The sequence below is a fragment of the Podarcis gaigeae genome (genome assembly GCF_964106915.1).
Source record: "Podarcis gaigeae genome assembly, chromosome: 4".
Classification (NCBI taxonomy): domain Eukaryota; kingdom Metazoa; phylum Chordata; class Lepidosauria; order Squamata; family Lacertidae; genus Podarcis; species Podarcis gaigeae.
In genome coordinates this window covers 99669137-99695306 of record NC_139677.1, presented here as the reverse complement: position 1 = coordinate 99695306, position 26170 = coordinate 99669137, and the positions used below count along the sequence as shown (strand labels likewise).

At 45.6% G+C, this 26170-nt stretch overlaps 1 protein-coding gene and 1 long non-coding RNA gene across 2 annotated transcripts in view; one reads left to right on the top strand and one right to left on the bottom strand.

Annotated features, from left to right (window-relative positions):
- LOC310843867 overlaps positions 1–26170 on the bottom strand; it is a 305033-nt gene that overhangs the window by 253791 nt on the left and 25072 nt on the right. The gene's annotated exons all lie outside the window — the stretch shown is intronic.
- Positions 1335–21910, top strand: KLHL35 (kelch like family member 35; the record flags this gene model as incomplete). Its single annotated transcript, XM_083734917.1, has 6 exons — positions 1335–2191; positions 3040–3224; positions 14516–14634; positions 16023–16211; positions 16965–17153; positions 21486–21910. 6 exons carry the CDS (start codon positions 1335–1337, stop codon positions 21672–21674), a joined length of 1728 nt encoding a protein of 575 aa, XP_083591043.1. The 3' UTR covers positions 21675–21910.

The window sequence follows — 26170 nt, the reverse complement described above, 5'->3', positions numbered from 1 at the left end:
ACTGGGGGGACGCAGGTGGCCCTGGGGTCTAAACCACTGAGCCTCTTGGGCTTGCTGATCAGAAGGTCGGCGGTTTGAATCCCCGCGACGGGGTGAGCTCCCGTTGCTCTGTCCCAGCTTCTGCCAACCTGGCAGTTTGAAAGCACGTCAGTGCAAATAGATAAATAGGTACCACTCTGGCAGGAAGGTAAATGGTGCTTTTGTACACTCTGGCACTCGTCATGGTGTTTCGTTGCGCCAGAAGCGGTTTAGTCCTGCTGACCACATGACCCGGAAAGCTGTCTGTGCAACCCCATAGTCGCCTTTGACTGGACTTAACCGTCCAGGGGTCCTTTACCTTTACCTTACATGTGACTGTTAGAACCATGGGTCAGACTAGGGCCAGAAAAAGGCTTGCTTTGTAAACAATGGGCTATTGTAGTTAAAGATAGATGGAAAGTACACCAAGTTGAACTTTCGGTGAAATTTTGGCAGGAGTTTGAATATAAACTGTTTGGCATTGGGCGGAGGAGAATTTAAAGATTTGCGGAGGAAAGTTCCCTTGTGCCCCTTTGGTCTCCCCTGACTGCCAGCCATCATTCTCCCAGCCTACAAAATACCCTGGAACTTCGCTCTGTCATGAAGAAGCACAATTCCAGATCATAAGCAAGTTCCTAGTCTTCATGGTTTTAAAAGTAAACTTTTGGTGGGCAATGTTTTCAAATGTTTTATTTTTAATATTCTGTTGGGAGCCGCCCAGAGTGGCTGGGATATAAATACAGTCATACCTTGGGTTACAGCCGCTTCAGGTTGTGTTTTTTCTGGTTGTGGACTGCCGAAACCCGGAAGTACTGGAACGGGTTACTTCCAGGTTTTGGCAGTCACGCATGTGCAGAAGCGCTAAATCGCGCTTTGCACATGCTCAGAAGTGCCGAATCACAACCTGCGCGTGCGCAGAAACGGGTCACAAACACTGTGGGTTGCAAACGTGCATCCTGCACGGATCATGTTCGCAACCCGAGCTTCCACTGTAATATATTATTATTATTATTATTATTATTATTATTATTATTATTATTATTATTATTATTTAATATGCATCTCTATTATGTCCAAAATTCACCATTAAACTACAACTACTCCTTCTCCTTCTCCTCTTCCCTCTCCTCTTTCTGCTCCTCTGTCGTCGTCTTCTTTCTTTCTTTCTTTCTTTCTTTCTTTCTTTCTTTCTTTCTTTCTTCTTCCATCTTTCACTCCAAGGTCTTGGAGAAGATTGCAGCATTAAAACACACTATTAAAAGCAATCCAACTTTTTCATGCCCTGAATCGGGATGAAACAAGAGTCGCATTCCGGAATGGGCGTCAGCGATCACCCTGCCTCTCTGGGCCGAGGCAGCGGAAACCTCCACGCAAAACTCTGCAGCGGGTCTCACCACGCTGAGCAGATCCTCCAGACTCTCAACTCCTACCGGATGGGCGGCATCTTCACCGATGTGGTCCTCGCCATGGGCGGGCAGGAATTCCCTTGCCACCGGGCTGCCTTATCCGCCAGCAGCTCCTACTTCCGGGCTCTGTTTGCTGGGGGCGCGAAGGAAGGCCGCCAAGGCACCGTCCATCTCCGCGAGGTCTCTGCTCCCAGCATGAGCCTCATCCTGGACTACATCTACGGTGGGGACATCCTCATCCGGGAGGACAATGTGGAAGACCTGCTGGAGCTGTCCAGCTTTCTCCAAATCCCAAGGCTCAAGGACGCCTGTGTTGCCTTCTTAGAAGGTGAGCTGCATCCTCACAACTGTCTGGGCATCTTGAAGGTCGCAAACTCTTTCTCCATCTCATCTCTGACCGAGAGGAGCAAGAAGTGTCTTCTGAAGGGCTTTGTGGAGATCTCTCATCACAAGGAGTTCCTGGAGTTGGATGCCAAGGAGCTTGCAAGCTGCCTGTCAAGCGATCGCCTGTCTGTCCCCAAGGAGGAAGCCGTCTTTGAGGCAGTGATGCGGTGGGTGAACCACGACGTGGTTGCCAGGAAGGGGGCCCTGAAGGATTTGCTCCAGCTCGTGAGGCTCCCCCTGCTAGACCCTGTTTATTTTCTAGAAAAGGTGGAGACGGACAAGCTCATCCAGGAATCCAAGGAGTGTATCCCTTTGCTGCTAGAAGCCCGCAAGTATTACGTCCAAGGCAGCGAGGTCAGCTCTCAGCGGTCTAGACCCAGAAGGTAAAAAGAGAGAAAAAGTTGCCACTAGGGCTGCACAACCTATCGATATATTGTCCCAAACCGGTTTGAATTCCATATTGTGATACCGATTCCATAATTTTTGACCTGGCAATATATATAACTTCCCTCCTCCCCTTTGTGGATCCTATTGTTAGTCCTTTCCTCTTGCATTTTTTATAATAATCCAAATAATAATAATATTAATAATTTATTATTTATACCCCACCCATCTGGCTGGGTCTCCCCAGCCACCCTGGGTGGCTTCCAACAAAGTATTAAAATACAGTGGTCTGTTAAACGTAAAAGCTTCCCTAAACCGGGCTGCCTTTAGATGTCTTCTAAATGTCAGGTAGTTGTTTATCTCTTTGACATCTGGTGGGAGGACATTCCACAGGGTGGGCACCACCACTGAAAAGGCCCTCTGCCTGGTTCCCTGTAACTTGGCTTCTTGCAGCGAGGGAACCGCCAGAAGGCCCTTGGAGCTGGACCTTAGTGTCCGGGCAGAAGGATGGGGATGGAGATGCTCCTTCAGGTATACTGGACCTGTTTAGGTCTTTAAAGATCAGCACCAACACTTTGAATTGTGCTTGGAAATGTACTGGGAGCCAATGTAGATCTTTCAAGACCGGTGATATGTGGTCCCGGCGGCCACTCCCAGTCACCAGTCTAGCTGCCACATTCTGGATTAGTTGTAGTTTCTGGGTCACCTTCAAAGGTAGCCCCACATAGAGCGCATTGCAGTATTCAAAGCAAGAGATAACCCACTTTTATAAGGATGTGGGTCATGTTGTGTTCCCAAAAGGGTCTTGCTGTCCCCTAAGACTAACAAATTTCTTTTCTTATCCCAGATACATGGAGTTAGCAGAGATGATCGTTGTGATTGGAGGCTGTGGCAAGAAAGGGTCCTTGAAACTTGCTTTTGTGGATATCTTCCACCCCGAGAGCAAGCAATGGAAGCCACTATCCAGTGTCCCAGGATATAGCAAGTCAGAGTTTGCTGCCTGCACCTTGAAGAACGACGTCTACATCTCAGGTGAGATGGCTGCATAAAATCATAGAATCATAGAATCGTAGAGTTGGGACCCCGAGGGTCATCTAGTCCAACCCCCTGCAGAAATAGCCTCCTCCCTTTCTTGGGAGGAGATGGAGAAGACCATTGTATGACTGATGGATCGATTAATTAATTAATTGCATTTCTATTCTGCACTTTTCTCCAAGGAGCTCAAAATGGCACACATGGTTCTCTCCCTCCTCATTTGATCCCCACAGCAACCCTGTGAGGTAGGTTAGGCTGAGAAGTAGCGAGTGGCCCAAGGTCACCCAGGGAGGTCCATGGCTCAGCGGAGACTAGAATTCCCGTCTCCCAGTTCCCAACCCGACACTCTAACCACTACACAACACTGCCTTTCTGTATGTGTCATGAGAAAGAGCCAAGGTGCCAATATCCTCTTCTAAGTTTCTTCCAAAATCCCCCACTTCCCTCAGCAGAGAAAGAGACCACACGTTGGGACAGTTAAAATGATTTACTTACAAATCCTTCAAAAGTCAGATTCATGAGCTTTCCCGCACAGCGGCAAGAAAAGGCAGGCAGTATCACTTGGGTTACAAAATGTTAAATGCTTCTAAATTATTTGTATAGAAACACAAAGATAACTTGCTTAAGCCACATGGTCTGGGCTTGGAGCGTCTAGCTTAGACATCTTTACTTGTAGAGTTCGCATGGTGGAAGACGAAGGAACAAAGAGTTTTGTAGCCCTTCCTCCTGTGGTAAGTGGGTGTGACCTAGCTAAGCCTGGTAGGACAGCTTACTCTATGGTCTTAACCCCTTCATGCATTAATTAGAGTTAGGTACCGCTCCGGCAGGAAGATAAATGGTGTTTCAGTGCGCTGCTTTGGTTTCGACAGAAGTGGCTTAGTCGTGCTGGCAACATGACCCAGAAAAACTGTATGCAGAAAAACGTCGGCTCCCTCAGCCAGTAAAGCGAGATGAGCACCACAACCCCAGAGTTGTTCGCGACTGGATTTTAGTGTCAGGGGTCCTTTACCTTTACCTTATATGAGGCTGGATCTAACTCACAAAATGGCCCTGAAAACCAGTTGGTGGGAATCTTGGGTGGGGGAGAGCTGTTGCGCTCAGGTCCTGTTTTTGGGTTTCCCAATGTAGGACAAGATGGGCCCTTGGCCTAATCCAATAGGACTGCTCTTATGAGAAGAATCTTCCAAATACAGTGCTGCCTCGCAAGACGAAATTAATTCGTTCCGCAAGTTTTTTCTTCTTGCGAGTTTTTCATCTTGCGAAGCACGGTTTCCCATAGGAATGCATTGAAAATCAATCAATGCGTTCCTATGGAAACCGCCTTCAGACCAGGTCCGGGACAGTCTGTCCCCCGACCTCTTCTGAAGGCTGGGGGGGGGGCAAGGGCTTTTCTGAAGGCTGTTCTGAAGGCTGGCGGTGGGAAGAAAAGCCCTTCTCCCCACCTCCCGCCCCGCAAGCTCCGGGGACAGGAGGGCTTTGCTGCCGACCGCCAGCATTTTAAAAGCCCCCGGGACAGCGGAGGTCTTCTGAAGGCAGTCGGTGGGCGAAAGTCTTTGCTCCCCCCCGCCTGCCTTCAAAAGCCGTCCGGGGACTTCCGGGTTAGCGCCATCGCCGAATGGCGGATTCCCTCCGAGCTCTGAGGGAATCGGCTCAGCAGGGGTCGGGTCCTGCCGCAGCGACGCGGGGACCCTAAAAAACCACAGGCGCGGAAGCCTGTGGACCTGGTGACTCGGCGGGCACCGTTTGCGCCCCCCCGACCTGCGAAGGAGCCTTTTTATTTATTTATTTTTATAATATTTTTTATTGAGTTTATGAAATACAGAAAAAAGAATAGAAAACAGATTATAGGAATAAAATAGAAAAGTTACAAATTTCCATGTTCTTTTTTCCATCAAGTCTAATGGACTTCCCCACATCCTCCCAACCCTGCATTCTCTGTAGTACAGAACATCAGCAATTTGTTACCTTGTTTCAATACTTATTGTATCCTTCATTTTATCATGTTACCTAATTTCAAATATGTTATAACCCAAATCATGTACATTTTCATTTAAACACAATAAAGTTATTTCATTATTCTACCTCTGACTTCTTGTGCCTTAATTTCCATTTCATTAATTTATCATTGCTGAAGCTAGAATTTCCTAAAAGGTGCATCTTTTAACATTCGTACAGCTTATAATGTTTTTTCAAATAGTCCTTAATTTTTTTCCAGTCCTCCTCAATTGTTTCTTCTCCCAAGTCTCGGATTCTGCCAGTCATTTCGGCCAGTTCCATATAGTCCATCAACTGCGTATGCCATTCCTCCAGCGTGGGTAGATCTTGTGTCTTCCAATGCTTTGCAATCAGGATCCTTGCTGCTGTAGTGGCGTACATAAAAAAAGTTCTATCTTTCTTAAGCACTCTCTGGTCCACCATGCCCAGGAGAAAGGCCTCCGGTTTCTTAGGTAAGGTAAATCTAAGTACCTTTTTTAGTTCATTATGAATCATCTCCCAAAAGGCCTTCACTTTCGGGCAGGTCCACCAGAGGTGAAAGAATGTCCCTTCCGCCTCTTTACATTTCCAACATTTATTGTCAGACAGGTGATATATCTTAGCAAGCTTGACTGGGGTCATGTACCACCGGTATATCATTTTCATAATGTTTTCCTTCAAGGCACTACATGCCGTAAATTTCATTCCGGTGTTCCATAGCCTTTCCCAGTCTTCAAACATAATGTTATGCCCCAAATCCTGCGCCCATTTTATCATGGCGGATTTGACTGTCTCATCCTGAGTATTCCATTTAAGCAGCAGGTTATACATTCTCGAAAGTAGTTTATTTTTTGGCTCTAACAATTCTGTCTCTAGTTTCGATTTTTCCACCTGGAATCCAACCTTCTTGTCCACTTTAAAAACCTCTTGAATTTGTGCATAGTGCAACCAATCTCGCACCTTTTTTTTTAGTTTTTCCAAGCTCTGCAACCTCCAATTGTCTCCAATTTTTTCAATTATTTCCCCATATTTAGGCCAATTGGCCTCCATGTTAAGTCTCTTACGTGCCTTGGCCTCCACCGGTGAGAGCCACCTCGGAGTCTTACTCTCCAATAAGTCTTTATATTTTGTCCAGACCATCAAAATTGCTCTTCTGACAATGTGGTTTTTAAACAATTTGTGCACTTTAACCTTGTCATACCACAAATATGCATGCCACCCAAAAGCATTGTCAAACCCTTCCAGATCTAGGACATCAGTGTTTTCCAGTAAGATCCAATCTTTCAACCAGCAGAAGGCTGCAGATTCGTAATATAACCTCAAGTCTGGCAGGGCAAATCCCCCTCTTTCTTTCGCATCAGTTAATATTTTAAACTTTATTCGGGGCTTTTTGCCCTGCCAAACAAACTTGGAAATATCCTTCTGCCACTTTCCAAAACATTCCACCTTGTCCACGATCTGTAGGGCCTGAAACAAAAATAACATTTTCGGCAATACATTCATCTTTATAGCTGCTATTCGGCCCAACAAGGAAAGTTTCAATCTTGACCATGTTTCCAAATCTCTTTTGATTTCTGACCAACATTTCTCGTAGTTATCTTTAAACAAATTCAAATTTTTGGAGGTCAGATACACCCCTAGGTATTTTACTTTTTTAACCACATTTAGTTCTGTTTCTTTCATGAACTCATCTGTTTCTGTAGTTGTCAATTTTTTTGCTAGAACCTTAGTTTTTTGCTTGTTCAGCTTAAATCCCGCCACCCGACCAAAGTCAGAAATTAATTCTAACACTCTTTTAGTACTAGAGACTGGCTCCTGTAATGTTAAAACCAGGTCATCTGCAAATGCTTTCAATTTATATTGTTTCACTCCGACCTCAATTCCCTGTACCAACCGGTCCTTTCTAATCATGTTCAATAGCACCTCCAGAACTGAAATAAACAATAGGGGGGATAGAGGGCACCCCTGCCGTGTCCCTTTTTCAATTTTAAACTCCTCTGTCACCACATTGTTTACTATCAATTTGGCTTTTTGTTCTGAATATATTGCTTCCATTCCATTTTCAAACCCCCGCCCCACTCCCATCCCTTCCAAGTTTTTCTTCATAAACATCCAAGAGATATTGTCAAAGGCTTTCTCCGCATCAATAAAAATTAAAACCGCTCTAGTGTTAAGATTTGTTTGTAGAAGTTCCAAAATGTCGATAATGTTTCTTGTGTTATCAAACAAATGCCTACCAGGGAGAAAGCCGGCCTGGTCCTTATGGATCACTTCATTAAGCACTTTTTTAAACCTACTTGCCAAAATGTCCGCAAAAATTTTGTAATCCACATTTAGGAGTGAGATGGGGCGGTAGTTCTTAAGCTGGGTCTTTTCAGTTTCTAGTTTGGGTATCAATGTGATGAAAGCTTCTTTCCACGTTTCCGGTGCCTTCCTCCCCTCCATAATCTGGTTACAGACCTCCAACAAAAGTTGTGTCAAATAGTCCTTCAAAACCTTATAATATTTGGAGGTAAGTCCATCGGGGCCTGGAGATTTGCCTAATTGAAGGTTCTGAATGGCACTTTCAATTTCTTGCTGTGTGATCTTACTATTCAGGGTTGTTCTCATTTCCTGGGGTATTTTCTGTAATCCGTTAGTTTTAAGAAATTGGTCCACCTCCGAATCTTTCTGCGGCCCTTGTGAATAAAGTTCTTTGAAATATCTCTGGAAGCACTTTCTAATTTCCTCGGGTTTCTGAACCATTCTCCCTTCAATCTCTAGATTTGTAACTGTATTAAGTTTTTGTCTCTTTTTCAACTGCCATGCTAGCAGTTTCCCACACTTATTTGCTGATTCAAAAGATCTTTGTTTCATTTGTTTAATTTTCCATTCCACCTCTTGATTTATCAATTTCAAATATTGTGCTTGGAAAAATTTCACTTCTCTCAGCACTTCCTTCGACTTGGGCCTGGATCTTAATTTTTTCTCTCCATCTCTTATTTTTTCCAATATCTTCTCCTTCTTTTCATTCCAGAGCTTTTTCTTGATCGTATTTTGTTGTATTAGAAACCCTCTCATAACTGCTTTACTTGCGTCCCAGATTGTTCTTTTTTCCACAGTGGTATTTAAATTTATCTCAAAATAGTCCTTTAAAGTTTTTTGGGCCTTCTTAACAATCTTCTCGTCCCTTAGTAAGGTGTCATTCATTTTCCATCTAAAGGATCCGGTTGTATTTAGTCTCAGTTCCATTTTCAAAGCGTTATGGTCGGAGCAGGTTTTTGGGCAGATTTCTACCTTTCTAGTCTTGGGTGCCAGTCCTCTAGTTATCCATATTTGGTCGATTCGTGTCCATGTCAGATGAGCTTCAGAAAAGAAAGTTCCTTCTTTTCCTAGGGGGTTCTTAACCCTCCATATGTCAATTAAGTCCATATTGTCAGTCATTTCAAAAAAAGTTTTAGGTAGTCTGCCATCTTTCGTTATGTTAGCGCTTTGCGACTTATCCATATTTACAGACACAACCCCATTCATGTCGCCCAACATAATGATGTTGTTGTAATCTAAGTAGTCCAGCATAATCTCATGCAGCTTCCTGAAAAATTCCGATTTTCCTTCATTTGGAGCATATATTCCTAATATCAAAAATTTTTCTCCTTGTGTCTGGATTTCAATCACCAAAATTCTGCCGTGTTCATCTTTAAATAAAAATTTCGGTGACAGGCTCTCCTTTGCATATATCACCACTCCTCTTTTCTTGACTTTATCCGAAGAAATAAATTCTTGGCCTAATCTTTTGTTAGTTAGCACTTTTCTGTGGAGCCTTGTCACATGTGTTTCTTGCAGGCAAATAATGTCCAATTGTTCTTTTTTCAAAATATGAAATACTTTTCTTCTTTTTTCCGGAGAATTTCTGCCATTTATATTCCAACTAAGAAGCTGCAAAGACATCCTGGTCTAATTGGTGGGTCCTACAATGGGGTGTCTAGGTTTCCCTCCGATCCCGGAGGTGGTAGTGCTGGTCCAGATCCAGACGGTGTAAGTTTTGGAGATGGTCCCGGTGGTGGTGGTGGCCAAGAAGCTGCAGCTCCTTTCTGGAGGTCCTCCTCGTGGTCGTGTAGGAACTTCTGCTGGTCCTCAGGTGTTTTAATTCTTACTTTCCTTCCTTTGTAAGTAAATGATAGTCCTTGCGGAAACTCCCACCTATAAGGGATTGCGTTATATCTCAGCAATTTGGTCAGATCTGTGTAAGTGGTCCTAAGATCCAAAAGATGTTTGGGTATATCTCTATAGATTTCAGCCTTTTTACCTTCTATCTCCAAAGATTTTTTAAAATGTAGGCCTAGTATCTTGTCTCTTTCCTCTCTTGATCTCAAAATGACCAAACAGTCTCTGGACTTATCTTTCTTTATCGATTTTCCCAGTCTAAAAGCCGTCACAATTTTGAAATCCTTGTCTTCCTCAATCCCCCAGAATTTGGAGAACAAAAGTGTCAAAAATCCCTCTAAATTTCCTTCCTCCAGTTCTGGGATGGCCCTTAACCTGAGATTATTTTCCTTACTTTTCAGTTCAACCAATGACAGGTAGGCTTGTTGTTCCCCTACCTGTCTTTTCAGAGGCCTTACTTCCCCCTTAATCTCATCAACCTTTTTGTTCGCCTGTTCTGCTTTTTGACTGGCTTCCACAGCTAGTTTATAGTTTTCAGCCGTGGCTCCTTGCAGTTTCTCAATTGCCTGAGTATGCTGGGAAACCTGATCAGATAATTTACTAATAGAGGATGTAGCTTGGTCAATTTTTGATGATTGATTGTCCACTTTTTGATTTAAAATTGCCAGTTGTTCCAAAATTTGTTTCAGGACTGTTTCAGATCCTCCAGTTGCCATGTCTTCTGCAGCAGGCTCTTCAACTTCCACCTCCTGTGCTGTCAGCACAGTTGGGACAGATGATCTACGTTGATGAGTTAGGGTTGTTTGAACAAGTTGCACCGGTTTCTTTTCTTTTTCTTTAGCTTTGGCTGCTCTTGTTCTCCCTGAGCCACTCATTCCACACCTGCCTCTGTTCAAGGTCAAATTATCTTTTATTCCATGAGTCAGACAAGTCCAGAGTGTAAACAATTAAACCACAGAAAGTCACAATAAAGTACAGTTCCCAGGCCTCTATGTCTCCACAATCCTCTAGGGGGGGGTGTTTCAAAGTTTCAGGGAAGGAGAGAACTCTTTTCCGCCATTGAAGTTCTTATATTCCCTATATTAAATCTTAGTAGTTCCAGAGCACAAAAGGAAGGTTCCCCGAGCTTTCTATTTCTTGAAAAAAGGCCACAAGGTGTCAAGAAGGGTCCCAGCAACAATGTTTAAGCGTTAATATCTCAGTCTATGTAACAGTTTAAACTCCAATAACAGTATCAGCAGTTTGACAGTTCTCTTTTGCGCACTGACAGTCCGACAACTGGGTTGTCCCTTTTAACTCCGCATAGCTCAAAATTAGGAAGAAAGTTCCAAGAATAAAGTCCACAAATTTTACAAAGATTTCCCACTTGTCTTTTCAATACAAAGTCTATCAATGCACCCTTGTTTTGCTTTTACGATCCCTTTTAAACGCTTCAGCGCACTTCTGAGCCGTTGCTTTGATCTAGTTAGCAAGATCGGGAGACGGACTTCCTGTTACTCGCCTCCCGTTTTCAGCCAAATTCCACGATTTTAGTCCAATATTTAGTTCCCCTTACTCACGGGTATGTTGCAGCCAATTTCGATGTTTTCAAGAAGAAAGGTCAGCGCTCATCATCATCAGCAGCGCGGCTTTGCTTCCACGAAAAGAGCGATGAACTCACAGCGCCGCTCCCCCTTTCACGTTCCGGAGCCCCTTACGAGGTTCCTTCTTCGTTTCTGGGGGGGCTTTTGGCGCCCGCCGAGTCCCACGGCCACAGGCTCGCTCTGCCTGTGGTTTTTCTTAATGGGTCTCCGCTTTGCCGCAGCGGACGACCCTTTTTCGCGGAGCCCCTCTTCACAGAGTAAAGAGGACCGCCATTGCCGTTTTGCGCCGCCTCCGGAAGTCCCGAAGGAGCCTTTTTAAAGGCTGCGGAACGGGGGACGGGGAGCGGCGTGGTGCTGAGAGTCCTCTGCTTCCCCTGCTGAGTGAAGCCGCATGCCATGGACGGAGAGCGCTGACTTTTTCCTATGAACATTCGGATTAAAAGCAACAACCCGTGAGTAATACGGAAATTGGACTTATAAAAGAAAGATTTTTTCTGAATTTGGCACGATCGGGGAAGACGCAAAGAGGAAGTCTGTCTCCCCTGCCTTGTAAACAACCTGAAGCAAGGACTAAATAATTAAGGTCGAGAGAATATCTCCTTTTTATTGGATTAAACTATTAATTACACGGATTGACAGTATAAGTAATTGTGCTGGAGGATAAGAGCTAACTTTGAGAGCTAAAGTGCCCCCCCCCGAGACCTGGGAGCGACCCGCGAGAGGAGCCTGCTGAGGAGACATAGAAGACTTTGACAACTGTCAAATTAGCTGTCAAAGTGGGGAAAAATAGAGAACTTTGTTTCTGATGCTTTTGCTGGTTACATTAGCTACAATATAGTGATAAATTGTTGAAAATAAAGAAGAATTGAAACAAGTTAACTGGACTTTTGGGCTGGAAGTGTAAGGAATACTTAATAACCAGAATCCCTCTAGAGGGGGTTCAGGGACACTACAAGAATGGAAATAGGTCGAAAAATACTAGCTGATCTGGACGAGGTTGCTTTTCTCGTGAGAAAATTGGTAGAGCAGAGTCGTGTTTTGTCTACAGTCCAGGCAGCTGAACAAGAAAAGAAACTTGAGAAATTTGAGGAAGTGGAGAAAGAGATATTTGTTGAACAGGAGCACCAGGAAGGAGGGGCTGAAATGTTGCAGAAGGCAAAAGAGAGCCGGAGGCCTGTCAAGATGGATATAAAAGAAAAAAAGGACTGGATGATGAAAATTTGGTTTGAATTGAAGAAGGAGGAATGGAAAGATCTCCCTTTGTGGAGATCTGAAGATTTTGGGACATTTGGACCTAAAAGGATTAAGAAACAAGTTTTGAGCTCCACCTTTAAATTTGGAGGCCCGGCCGGATGGAACATGGACATTTTTGGGACAGAGCCCTTCCGAGATTTGGTGGTTAATACAAAGGATTATCAAAAAAAACCGGCAGAAAGGAACTGAGAGAGAATTAAGAGCCTCTGACGTGAGGAATCCAGGCTGATAGTAGATGGACTAATGGACAATGGTTTGGGGATTGAAACCGGGAAAGGGAGGGTGGGGTTTGGGAATCCGAAGGGTGTACAAATATATTTTCATCCTTTCTATTGTTTCTTTCTTTGTATTGCTATTAGAACAAAAATGGGGAATTCGTGGAAGGGAAACAGGGTCGACCTTAGAAAAAGTCTTTAAGTATAATGATCAATGCATATAAGTTAAAATTTGATACATAAATTGAATTAAATATAATAACAAACTAGGGTTAAAAATTTAAGGATAAGAACTTGTTGAACAAATATTTGGACACGGAATACAAGAAGGGGAGGTGAGGGGAAGTCGTAGAAAAAAGTTATCTAAAATAAGGATTGTAAATGTTGAATGTTTTTTTTTTAACTCTGTTTTTTCTCTTTTGTTCTTTTTCCCCTCTTTTTTGTATTATTTGAAACTCCAATAAATATCATTAAAAAAAAAAAAAAAGCCGTCCGGGATAGCGGAGAAACGCGCTGCCAGCATTTTAAAAGCGGTCCGGGATAGCTGGAAAGCGCAGCGCGCTTCCCTGCTATCCCGGACCGCTTTTAAAATGCTGGCGGTGGGGAGCAAAGCCTTTCGGCCCCCGCCGGCCTTCCTGGACCTCTTCTGAAGGCGAAAGCAAGCCCATAGGAAAATTCGTCTTGCGGAACGACTCAAAAATGGAAAACTCTTTCGTCTTGCGAGTTTTTCGTTTTGCGAGGCGTTCGTCTTGCGAGGCACCACTGTAATTCCTAGTAATTACAAGCCATTTGTTCCCTAGCAAAGGAGATCCCTGGAAGGTCTGCCAAGACCAGGCATAGGCAAACTCGGCCCTCCAGATGCTTTGAGACTACAATTCCCATCATCCCTGACCACTGGTCCAGTTAGCTAGGGATGATGGGAGTTGTATTCCCAAAACATCTGGAGGGCCAAGTTTGCCTATGCCTGGCCAAGACTGTTAAACAAATGTGGTGGATTTTCTTCTATTATCCATGCCCGTTGTGATGTTTGAGACATTTTTACCTGGTCAGGACAAATGGGGCTGCTGAGAACCCACAAAAGTAGAGTTCACAGGTTTATAAACCACACAGGCTTATCTAAACGCCTTCCCTTAATCAGCATAATAATTTTATTATTTGCACCCCACCCATCTGACTGGGTTTTCCTTGCCTTGGCCTTACACATGAGTAGAGAGTCACATAGCAAGCCGAAGTGGAATCTGGAAACTAAGCAACAGCCTGATCAGAAGAGCAAAAATAGATTTGAAGGCACAGGCTTGAGGAAAAACAAGGCCACAGGCTATCAGTGCCAGCAAATGGACTCTTTTACAACAGTCCTTCGCTCATCAGCCTCTTCACACTGCCTATAAGCTATATTTCAATGTGCCCATCTCCCACACCAATCTGCAGCAGGACTCCTGGTCCATTAGCTTTCTCCAAGCTTCCAACATTGCATCTTGTCCACATTCCTGTCTGCGCTCCTGTTAAATCTCCACGGAGGGCTTCCCATCACTCTTTTAAGCAACCTGTCCTTTAACTAAAACTCCTTTTATCCTTTGAACTGGGTCACTAAGGGGGCTCCCTTCACATCTTGTCAGCTCCGGTTGGCCTTCAGCCCCGGACAGCACAGCGGTTGTCCTCCAAAACGTCTGGAGACAGGGGCGGCCCAACATTTTTCCATTTTGCCTCAGGCGGTGAAACGGGATGTGCCGCCATCTTGGCTGCCCCCAATTTGACTGCCACTTCCTTCCCCCAATGTTTAACCTGGTTCATTCTTTCTGTAGCCTTAAGCCCAGGGGTCAGCAAACTTTTTCAACAGGGGGGGCGGTCCACTGTCCCTCACACCTTGTGGGGGCCGGACTATATTTTTTTTTGGGGGGGGAATGAACATATTCCTATGCCCCACAAATAACCCAGAGATGCATTTTAAATAAAAGGACACATTCTACTCATGTAAAAACACACTGATTCCCAGACTGTCCGTGGGCCGGATTTAGAACGCAATTGGGCCGGATCCAGCCCCTGGGCCTTAGTTTGCCTACCCATGCATTAAGCCCTTTGGCTCCTGTGTTATGCGGCTGCTCTGTGTCTGTTTTTGAAGGAGGCCACCTGAACGGCAGAGATGTCTGGGTGCTGAGCTCCCAGCTGAATGTCTGGATGAGGGTCGCCTGTTTGCAGAAAGGGCGGTGGAGGCACAAGATGGCCACCCTCCAGGGAAAGGTACAGACTTCTCTTTGCTTTGTGATTGGTGGGGTGTGTCGTGGCTGCAGGAGGGAGAGGCATTTGTTACTATTCCCCAACCTGACCCATCTCTGCCTCTCCTCTCCTCTCCTGCTTCAGCTTCTGCCTCTAATTCTGGCCGCCTCTCTGCCACCGATTCTCCACGCTCACTACGCCCTGTTCCCTCTCCATCTTCTGTCGCCTCTTCCTCCCAGTCCTCTTCTCCCTCTGACCACTCATCATTGCCCTACCACCACGCCCCAGGCTCAGCAGCTTCAGTGCTTGTTATGTTATGTATCCAAAATGCAGCAGTCTGATTGGTCCTAGAACAATAGGATTCAGAATGCAGCAGTCTGATTGGTCCGTAGGAGCCACCCAATCCAACTCTGGGTAGAAGTGAATCCGCAACCTGATTGGGAGAATCCCAGAATTAGCCAATCATGTGGGGCCCATTGTGTAAATAATGTATATAAAGCAGACATTTCGGGGGAACTTCCATTCCTCCTCACCACTGTGAGCTGAATAAAGAGCATGAAATCAACACTCGACTCAGAGTATATTTCAGTGCTGGATTTGCCTATAAGCTAAACAAGCTATAGCTTAGGGCCCCGCTCTCTTGGAGGCCCCCAAAAAATTTAAAGGAAAAAATGCCTGGATTTACATTTCCAAACTGTAAGATAAAAAAACAAATAAAATAAAAGTTACATACAGCAACAGTGTTTTGTGTTGTGTAGGCTCCTATGATGTAAGTCATGGGCCCCGCCTGCTAACCTGCTCCCTAAAATATCACGGGTTTGCTCCTTTCTATATATAGGGTGCCTACATTCTGCATGGACTGGTTATTTTGTTATGTGCAAATGGCTTGAGATAACTATTAGGTCCATAAATTGCCATATAGCATATATCCAACACAAAAAAAACAGTGACAATTTGTTGTTGACAAAGGACAGCTGGACATACAAAGGGCCCCATTACTTTCAGTAGCTCAGCACCTCATCAAACCTAAATCCAGCCCTGCTTCCATGTATTTCAGTTCTAGCACTTGTGTATTTCCTATTTATTTATTTATTTGCAAATTTACAAGCTGCACTTCCATTTTAAAAAAATGGTCGGCTTTAACCCAGCGATTTCTGTCATCTCCTTAAATACCTTTTGCCAAAATTCTTTTACACAATTTACACCATTTTACGTTTCACAACAACCCTGCAAAGTAGGTCAGGCTGAGCAAGGTGGTTTTGCGGCCGAGTGGGGGATTTGCACCCTAGTCCGACACTCTAACCTGTACCACGCTGCCTCTCGCTCTGCCCTCTCCCCGTTTACAAGCCCGACTGCATCTGGGTGAGATCAGAGATCTGTTGAATCACGTCCCCCCTAATTCTCGCCGACAGATCTACGCAGTGGGCGGCTACGACGGCTTTGGCCGCCTGGCCAGCGTGGAATGCTACGACGCCTTTTCCAACAGCTGGGCAGATGTTGCTCCGTTGCCTGAGGCAGTGAGCTCGGCGGCTGTGGTGCCGTGTCTCGACAAGCTGTATGTGATTGGGGGTGCCGTGGCAGATGGGGCCAACACAGATAAGGTACTGCCAGGGTTGTCCACCTTTGGGGGGCCGTGGGGACTTTTGCAAACTGACTCTCTGTAGCTGTCCGCCTCTCCTGGTATGTTTCACCTTACAGTCTTCAAACAAAAACACCTTGGAGATCCTGAGCCACAGGGAGGTTAGGCTGGCCTCAACCAGAGCCAGGGCTTTTTCGGACGTGGCCCCAATCTGGTGGAACGCTCTGTCACAAGAGACTAGGACCTTGCGGGACTTGACATCTTTCCACATTGCCTGCAAGATGGAGTTGTTCCACCAGGCCTTTGGCCAATGCGCAGTCTGACCCCCTCCTTTGGTAATCCTCACAGAACTCTAGCCCATTGGTTGCCATTAATTTGATTTGAACTGATTTTATAATGAATTGATCTTAGAATGCTGTATTATTTTACTGTTCTCTGAGCCCAGCTTCAGCTGGGGAGGACGGGATATACCGTATTTTTCGCTATATAAGACACACCAGACCACAAGACGCACCTAGCTTTTAGAGGAGGAAAACAAGAAAAAAAATATTCTGAATCTCAGAAGCCAGAACAGCAAGAGGGATTGCTGCGCAGTGAAAGCAGCAATCCCTCTTGCTGTTCTGGCTTCTGGGATAGCTGCGTAGCCTGCATTCGCTCCATAAGACGCACACACATTTCCCCTTACTTTTTAGGAGGGAAAAAGTGAGTCTTATAGAGCAGAAATACGGTAAATACAATTTTATTATTGTTGTTGTTGTTGTTGTTTCTCCCCCAGGTTCAGTGCTATGACCCAGAGGAAAACAAGTGGATCCTTCTGTCGGCGGCCCCTTTCCGCCAGCGATGCCTCAGCTCCGTCGCTTTGGGTGACTCGATTTACGTTGTTGGGGGACTCCTGAGTAAAATCTTCAGCTACAGCCCCCAGACGGACACCTGGGCTGAAGTTGCGTACCTCCCGGGACCTCTGGTAAGGAAAAGTCACCCATCCCAAGATGGGTACCACATCCAAAAGGGCAGAAAAAAGAGACAGGACCCCAGAATGGTGAAAACAGGCTCCTCACCAGCCATCAGTAGGGATAAAGGCACCTACACCAGCTATTGTCTTGCTTGCTCACAGGAAGTAGCTATTTTATTATTTTATTTTCTATTATTATTCACTAAAATTATTCGTCGCTTTTTCCTTTTTTACAAATGTAACTCAAAGCAACTTGCAGCAATAAATAAACAACGCATACATTAAAACCAGCACGAAACAAAACACAGAAAAATCTAAAGCACATTCGTATTTTTGAAAGGCAGGATTCAAACATCCTGCCCACTAAAGGAGGACATAAATAATTTTTAAAAATTGATTTGTAAGTTGTTTTGAGTTGCCCTGGGCGCAAGATAAAGAAACCAACAAGTTTAATTAAAAAATAAAAGCCAAAGGGCACTGGTGGAAAATAAATGTTTTCGCGTGGCATCTAAATGTATGTAATGATGGGGCCAGATAAGTCTTTCTGGGGAGAGAATTCCGCAAGTGGGGAGCCACCACAGAAAAGGAGCTGTTCTCGTGCTGCTCCTGTTCAGAATACAAGGAGGGTGGGTGTCCAATCCTGGTATCAAGTGAGATGTGGCGGGGCTGGCTCAAGACCTTTTGGTGCCTGATGTCAGGAACGTGGCCCCCCAGAGCACAGGGGATGAGTTAGACTAGAAATAGGTAAAAAGGTAAAGGGACCCCTGACCATTAGGTCCAGTTGTGGCCGACTCTGGGCTTGCGGCGCTCATCTCACTTTATTGGCCGAGGGAGCCAGTGTACAGCTTCCGGGTCATGTGGCCAGCATGACTAAGCCGCTTCTGGCGAACCAGAGCAGCGCATGGAAACTCCGTTTACCTTCCCGCCAGAGTGGTACCTATTGATCTACTTGTACTTTGTTTTTGTTTTTTTTAAATAATGTTTATTGAAATTTTCCATATAATGACAAAACAAAAAACAAAAATTAAAAACAAAAAATATCCAAAAAAGAAAGACAACCAAAAAGACACATAATATTTAAAGAACCTTATCTTCTTTCACCTTATTTCTAAGACCTCCTCCCCCCTCCCCTTCTTGCATTCCAATTTATGTTATCTGCCCAACGAGTTCTTATCATTTTGCTCTACCTTAACTTAATAATTTCTTTATTCATACTATTTATTTTCCTTTTCTTCTTTCATTCATTTCTCAATTATTATTTTTTAAAAACCTTATTTCTAATTAATTTAAAAAACCCAAATTTAACTTAATCTTAAACCTTTTTCCTAAAGTCGACCCAAATTTCCCTTCCACAATTTCCCTACATTCCATAAAAATTGCAAAAGTTATAAAAAGAAAAAAGAACTTAACAAACTATATTTAAACACCCTTTGGATTCCCAAATCCCACCCTCCCATTCCCGGTTTGATCCCCAAATCAATGTCCATCAATCCATCAATTCTCAGCCTGGATCCCAAACTTCTGAGGCTCCTAAAACTCTTTCCATTTCACTCTGCCGGATTTTTTGACCATCCTTTGTGCTCAACACCAACTCTCGGGGAAGATCTGTCTCAATAATGACCAATTTTCTTCCAAACCAGACTCTAGATTTAAAAGTGGAGCTCAAATTTAGTTCTTTAAATTTTTTCAAACTGTATGTCCCAAAAGCTCCAACTTCCATCTTGGTCTCACTTGTACTAACAGACCTCTGATCTGCCTTGATCTTCCACAACATTGTAGTTTCATCTTCATTTTCCACCAAATTATCCACCAAATCCTCATATGTCTGCCAAACTGCAGCAATTTCTGTTCCAGCTTCAAGGTCTTTTGGCTCCACAACGAAGGCTTGTCCTGTTCCAGCAAGTTTGTTTACTGCTTTATTCAATGTTATCACCCTTGTAGTCAAAATATTAGCCTGGTCCTTGATCTCTCCCTGTAATTCCTGGAGCTCTCCCAGGAGGTGAAATGTCCTATTCAGCTCAGTCAGTATTTTTCCACTTACAGCCATTTCTTACAATTTTCCAAGACTCCCCTCTAGGGGGATTTTGTTTACTTAGTATCTTTCCAATTCCAAACCAAAAGTCCAATGTAGCTTATTTTTCTTTTTTCCAGCAAATTTGTATCCAAATTACAGAAAATCTAACCGGCAGAGTCACCAGAAACAACGTTTCCTTTTATTTCCCAGCTTTGACAGCTAGTTTGACAGCTGTCAAAGTCCGTATCTTTTCAGCAGGCTCTCTCACAGATCACTCCCGGGTCCCGGGGGGTTGCACTTTAACTTTCCAAACCAACTCTTATCCTCCAGCAAAAATTAATTGTAGTGTCCAATCATGAAATTAATAGTTTTTCTCCGCAAGGGGCAAAGATGCCTCTCTCAACTTTAGCTCTCTAGTCCTTGCTTTAGGTTGTCTGCAAGGCGGGGTGGGGGGGCGGACTTCCTTTTTACACCTCCCCCGGTTGTACCGAATTTAAAGAAAAAAGATCTTTTTAAAGTCCAGTTTCCGTATTACTCACGGGTTGTTGCTTTTAATCCAAATGTTCAAGGGAAAAAGTCAGCGCTCTCCGTCCATGGCATGTGGCTTCGCTCAGCAGGGGAAGCAGAGGACTCTCAGCACCGCACCACTCCCCAGCCCCCGTTCCGTAGCCTTTAAAAAGGCTCCTTCGCGGGTCGGGAGGGCGCTATTGGTGCCCACCGAGTCACCACGTCCACAGGCATCCGCGCCTGTGGTTTTTAAGGGTCCCCGCGTCGCCGGCGCGGTAGAACCCGATCCCTACTGAGCCGACTCCCTCCGGAGCTCGGAGGGAATCCGCCATTAGACGATGGCGCTAACCCGGAAGTCGATCTACTTGTACTTTGATGTGCTTTTGAACTGCTAGGTTGGCAGGAGCTGGGACAGAGCAACGGGAGCTCACCCCGTCGTGGGGATTCGAACCGCCAACCTTCTGATCGGCAAGTCCTAGGCTCTGTGGTTTAACCCACAGCGCCACCCACGTCCCTAGACTAGAAATAGAACTAAGTAAATGAGGGACTGACTCTTCAGATGAGAGTTGGCTGACAAAGTCAAGAAAGGGCAATTTGACCCCCCTTCCCAGGGAAGACTCTGTTAGCTCTCAAGGAGAGGAAGAGTCGGGAGGCAGCCAGAGCGTTGCTAGGCAATCAGCAGATAAGCAGAGATCTGAGTCTGTGTTGAGTGACAGTGGGGAGGAGGGGGCAGGCCAACTCCTCAGACCCCGTTCTAGGCATCTGGATAAGATCTGATGGCAACGGAAGGGAAAGGCAGGAGTTTGGCATCCTTCCTGCTGTGGGAGGGGCGAAAATTCAGACTGATCAACTATCGTAAATGCGAGCAGGCGAGAAGCTGTGCTCTGGGTGTGTCTTTTTTTAAATAAACGTACATAAAAATGCCGGAGGGTCATTACTTCTTATCGGGCCTTGCTTGCCTGCCAGAGATCATTACACCTGAGTAAACCCGAAAGTGGTGTCCTTCCTTCCTTCCTTCCCACCAGGTGAGGGAAGATCTACATTTGGAACAAGGAAGGGAAGAATGATCCATACAGTAGTACCTCGGTTTACAAACTTAATCCGTTCCAGAAGTCCGTTCTTAAACTAAAGCTGTTCTTAAACTGAGGTGCACTTCTGCTCGTGGGCCGAGGTAAAGTTCACTAACCGGAACACTACTTCTGGTTTTGCGGAGTTCGTATACCGAATCGTTCATAAGCGGGGCTGTTATTAAACCGACATACCACTGTATCGAGATAACAACAACAACAACACATTATTTATACCCCGCCCATCTGGCTGGGTTTCCCCAGCCACTCTGGGCAGTTTCCAATAAAACACTAAAATACAATAACCTATCAAACATTAAAAGCTTCCCTAAACAGGGCTGCCTTCAGATGTCTTCTAAAAGTTTGGTAGTTATTTTTCTCTTTGACATCTGGTGGGAGGGCATTCCACAGGGCGGGTGCCACCACCAAGAAGGCCCTCTGCCTGGTTCTCTGTAACTTGGCTTCTCACAGTGAGGGAACAGCCAGAAGGCCTGTGGCGCTGGACCTCAGTGTCCTGGCAGAACGATGGGGGTGGAGACACTCCTTCAGGTATACTGGACCCTGTAGGTTTTGCCACCTCACCTTGCCTCATGCATGGGCCGGCCCTGAGATGTGGGCAAGTTTAAAGGGGTGGGTGTTCGAGGGAAGGAGAAGCTGAGCCAGCACAAATAACAGCTGAGCTGAGAGAGTGTTTTTTTGTGGATTTCTGAGGGGATACGGACCTCTTCTCTTTCTGACTTTCCCCTCTTCCTTCAGGAGAACTGCGGCGTCACCGTGTGCTCTGGCAAAATCTACATCCTGGGGGGCACAGATGAAAACGAGCAAGGCACAGACAAGGTGTTCGCTTTTGATGCAGAGACTGGGGTGGTCAAACCCGAGACCCCACTCCAGCGCTGCACCAGTTGCCACGGTTGCGTGACCATCCTCCGGAGCAGGACCAGGTGACCCCAGTGGTGACCCCCTCCCCTTTTCCTCCTCTACGCAACAACGGCCCGTGTATAATTGCTCCTTTGAAAACTGGTCCTCGAGAGATGGTGCTCCCAATTTGTTGTTGTTTAGTCGTTTAGTCGTGTCCGACTCTTCGTGACCCCCTGGACCAGAGCACGCCAGGCACTCCTGTCTTCCACTGCCTCCCGCAGTTTGGTCAGACTCATGCTGGTAGCTTCGAGAACACTGTCCAACCATCTGGTCCTCTGTAGTCCCCTTCTCCTTGTGCCCTCCATCTTTCCCAACATCAGGGTCTTTTCCAGGGAGTCTTCTCTTCTCGTGAGGTGGTCAAAGTCTTGGAGCCTCAGCTTCACGATCTGTCCTTCCAGTGAGCACTCAGGGCTGATTTCCTTCAGAATGGAGAGGTTTGATCTTCTTGGAGTCCATGGGACTCTCAAGAGTCTCCTCCAGCACCAGAATTCAAAAGCATCCCAATAGGGATGGGCAATTTTGGTTTCTCATTCTTCCAACCTTAAGTGCAGTCCTCTTGAGAGCCAGTGTGGTGTAGTGGTTAAGAGCAGTAGTCTCGTAATCTGGGGAACCGGGTTCGTGTCTCCGCTCCTCCACATGCAGCTGCTGGGTGACCTTGGGCCAGTCACACTTCTCTGAAGTCTCTCAGCCCCACTCACCTCACAGAGTGTTTGTTGTGGGGGAGGAAGGGAAAGGAGAATGTTAGCCGCTTTGAGACTCCTTCAGGTAGTGATAAAGCGGGATATCAAATCCAAACTCTTCTTCTTCTCCATTTCCACATCAGTTTGGGCATTTCATTTCCCCACACCAGAAAATCCACACACATCTTCTTGCACCATTTTGGTGCATTTGGTGCACTTAACGAGCACCATTTTGTACGCCGTTTTGCCACTTGCACACATTTCTCCAGTCAGTTTCCTCCAATATAGTGCAGGGTGTTTTTTTTGTACATCTTGAATATAAGTCTGCTCTTCCCATTGCAAAAGCTGGTGCTGAATTTCAAGAGACAGCTGCTTGTCATTTTGCATACTGCTTGGAGAAGTGCCAGTTAATATAGATTTGCATCGAAATGTGAACCAAAGGAATCTCTCCTCATCCCCACCTCCAAAATATTGTTGGACTCCAATTCCCATCACCTATTAGCCAGACTGATGGGGGCTGATGGGTTTTGTAGTCTGAAACATCTGGAGGGCACCAAATTGGGGGAAGCTGCCCTTATAACATAAAACCTTGTGGCTGGTACCGTATTTTTCGCTCCATAGGGCGCACCGGACTATAGGGCGCACCTAGTTTTTAGGGGGGGAAATAAAGAAAAAAAATATTCCCCCACTCCACCCAAGGAGCAAAGAAGCCAAGACAGCGAGCGGGATCCATCCCACTGGCTGTCTTGGCTTTCTCTTTAGCCGTGCGCAACCTCTCTAGCCGAGAGAGGCTGCGTGCGGCTTTGGCAGAAGCCAAGACAGCCAGTGGGATGGATCCCGCTAGTTGTCTTGGCTTCGTTTTTAGCTGTGGGGCTGGGGTGGGGGAAGCCCACAGGTCCGGGAGCAGTGGCAAGGTTGTGCGCAGCCTTGCCACCGCTCCCGGAGCTTGTGGGGCTGGGGGCGCGCTCCGAAGGTTTGCGGATAGCTGCCTGAAGCCTGGAGAGTGAAAGGGGTTGGTGCGCACCGACCCCTCTCGCTCTCCAGGCTTCAGCGAAAAGCCTGCATTTGCTCCATAGGACGCACACACATTTCCCCTTCATTTTTGGAGGGGGGAAAAGTGTATCCTATAGAGCGAAAAATACAGTATTTGGTTTTTTCCAGCCATAATTTTGTCTGTGGCAAATCCCAGCAGCTGCAGAACTGGACTGCTGACACTCTAATATTATATATATATATATATATATATATATATATATATATATATATATATATATATATATATATCAGGAGTCCCCAAAGAGCTTCTCCTTCATTAATTGTTTTAACCTAACAACAGCCCTTCAAGGCATCCCCATATGAATGATCACCATGTTGCAGACAGAGACAAGGGCTGAGGTGCTTAAGTCTGTGGCTCATCTACAGCTACCTAGAGAGATGAGAAGGGAGGAGATATTCAAATTGTTCACGTTAAATCCTTGGCCCCAATCCCGCCCCATTTCTTCTCTGTTTTTCTCCCAATGAACCCTTTGTTTCTGCTGCTGCTGCTGCTGCGTCCCTCTGCTTCCCCCGAGGCCAATTCGTACAGATGTGCCGCTCCGGTTTTAATCGCCTTCATTTTCACATTTATCGTCCGCGCGTTGCTAAAGAACTCCTAATCTCACGAAGGCAAACCCCTTTCTCCACCCCTCCTGAGCTGCCCCTGCATTGTGTGGGTGGGTGTTTTCAGAAATATATAATGGGGGTGTCCAGCTGGTGCGAGTTGATAGAGCTCTCAAAATGAGCAACGTTGAAAGACCCCCAGCTGGGAAGGCAGGCGCTTGACGATTAACGGAGATAAAAGGTCGCCATCGCCATCTGGGAACTCCCGCTACGGAGACAATGAAGGCAGGTCATTGCGGGGCTTGGCAGTATTAAGTGTTTTCAACTGATTTTAATATCCTATTTTTATTTGGTGATAAGATGCCCTAGGAACCTCTAGGAAGGGCAAGTACGAAAGGCAATGACCATTTGTCGTTTGTTATTACGCAGGTCTGCAGTGTAGGAAATGCGGGAAGATGTCTCTTTGAACAGCGCTGACTGCAAGGGAAAGAGGCAAAGTCTACCTTTCATACAGCAAAACAACACCACCACAAACTGGCTTATAAAACCAAATTTACTAGAATAATAGCTAGAATATAGACTTGTAAGCATTCAAACAGCAAATATAATAAGGTGCCAAGTGCAAGACAAAGCCTGGAGATACTGTAAACACGGAGTGGGTAAATGTACAACTCTATCTTAACAACCTAGACAGCATCTTAAAAAGCAGAGACATCACCTTGCCAACAAAGGTCTGTCTAGTTAAAGCTATGGTTTTCCCAGTAGAGATGTATGGAAGTGAGGGCTGGACCACAAAGAAGGCTGATCGCCGAAGAATGGATGCTTTTGAATTATGGTGCTGGAGGAGACTCTTGAGAGTCCCATGTACTGCAAGAAGATCAAACCTCTCCATTCTGAAGGAAATCAGCCCCAAGCGCTCGCTGGAAGGACAGATCGTGAAGCTGACGCTCCATGACTTTGGCCACCTCATGAGAAGAGAAGACTCCCTGGAAAAGACCCTGATGTTGGGAAAGATGGAGGGCACAAGGAGAAGGGGACGGCAGAGGATGAGATGGTGGGACAGTGTTCTCAAAGCTACCAGCATGAGTTTGACCAAACTTTGGGAGGCAGTGGAAGACAGGAGTGCCTGGCGTGCTCTGGTCCAGGGGTCACAAAGAGTCAGACACGACTAAACAACAACAAATCTTTACAAGTTACATGTGCAGTAAACGTTATACAGACTGAATAAATGAACCGTTCAACAAGAGCGTCTGTTCTTCAATGGGTGGTGCCCTTGATTTGCCTTCCTGTGATTGATAGATCCATGCATACGGCTTTGTGTTTCCAACTCAAGACCCATTGAAGAACATCTCATCCAGTTCAATCTTTGAAAAACAGCTTTGAAAAACTTTTTCATATTCTCCAGTGTGCTACCCTTGCCGTTGTGGCAGCACGGGGTTGCCGTTCTGTGATTGGACTTACGCTACTTGTTGAACGGTTCATTTATCCAGTCTGTATAATGTTTACTGCACATGTAACTTGTTAAGATAGAGTTGTACATTTATCCACTCTATGTTTACAGTATCTCCAGGCTTTGTCTTGCACATGGCACCTTAGTATGTTTGTTGTTTGAATGCTTACAAGTCTATCTCTATTCTAGCTATTATTCTAGTAAATTTGGTTTTACAGTGGTAAGGTAAAGGGACCCCTGACCATTAGGTCCAGTCGTGACCGACTCTGGGGTTTCAGCGATCATCTCACTTTATTGTCCGAGGGAGAAGGCGTACAGCTTCCGGGTCTTGTGGCCAGCAGGACTAAGCCGCTTCTGGCGAACCAGAGCAGCACACGGAAATGCCGTTTACCTTCCCACCAGAGCTGTACCTATTTATCTACTTGCACTTTGATGTGCTTTCAAACTGCTAGGTGGGCAGGAGCAGGGACCGAGCAATGAGAGCTCACCCCGTCGCGGGGATTCGAACCGCCGACCTTCTGATCAGCAAGTCCTAGGCTCTGTGGTTTAACCCACAGCACCACCCACGTCCCTTTTACAGTGGTACCTCAGGTTAAGTACTTAATTCTTCCGGAGGTCTGTACTTAACCTGAAACTGTTCTTATCCTGAAGCACCACTTTAGCTAATGGGGCCTCCCGCTGCCACCGCTGCATGATTTCTGTTCTCATCCTGAAGCAAAGTACTTAACCTGAGGTACTATTTCTGGGGTAGCGGAGTCTGTAACCTGAAGCGTATGTAACCTGAAGCGTATGTA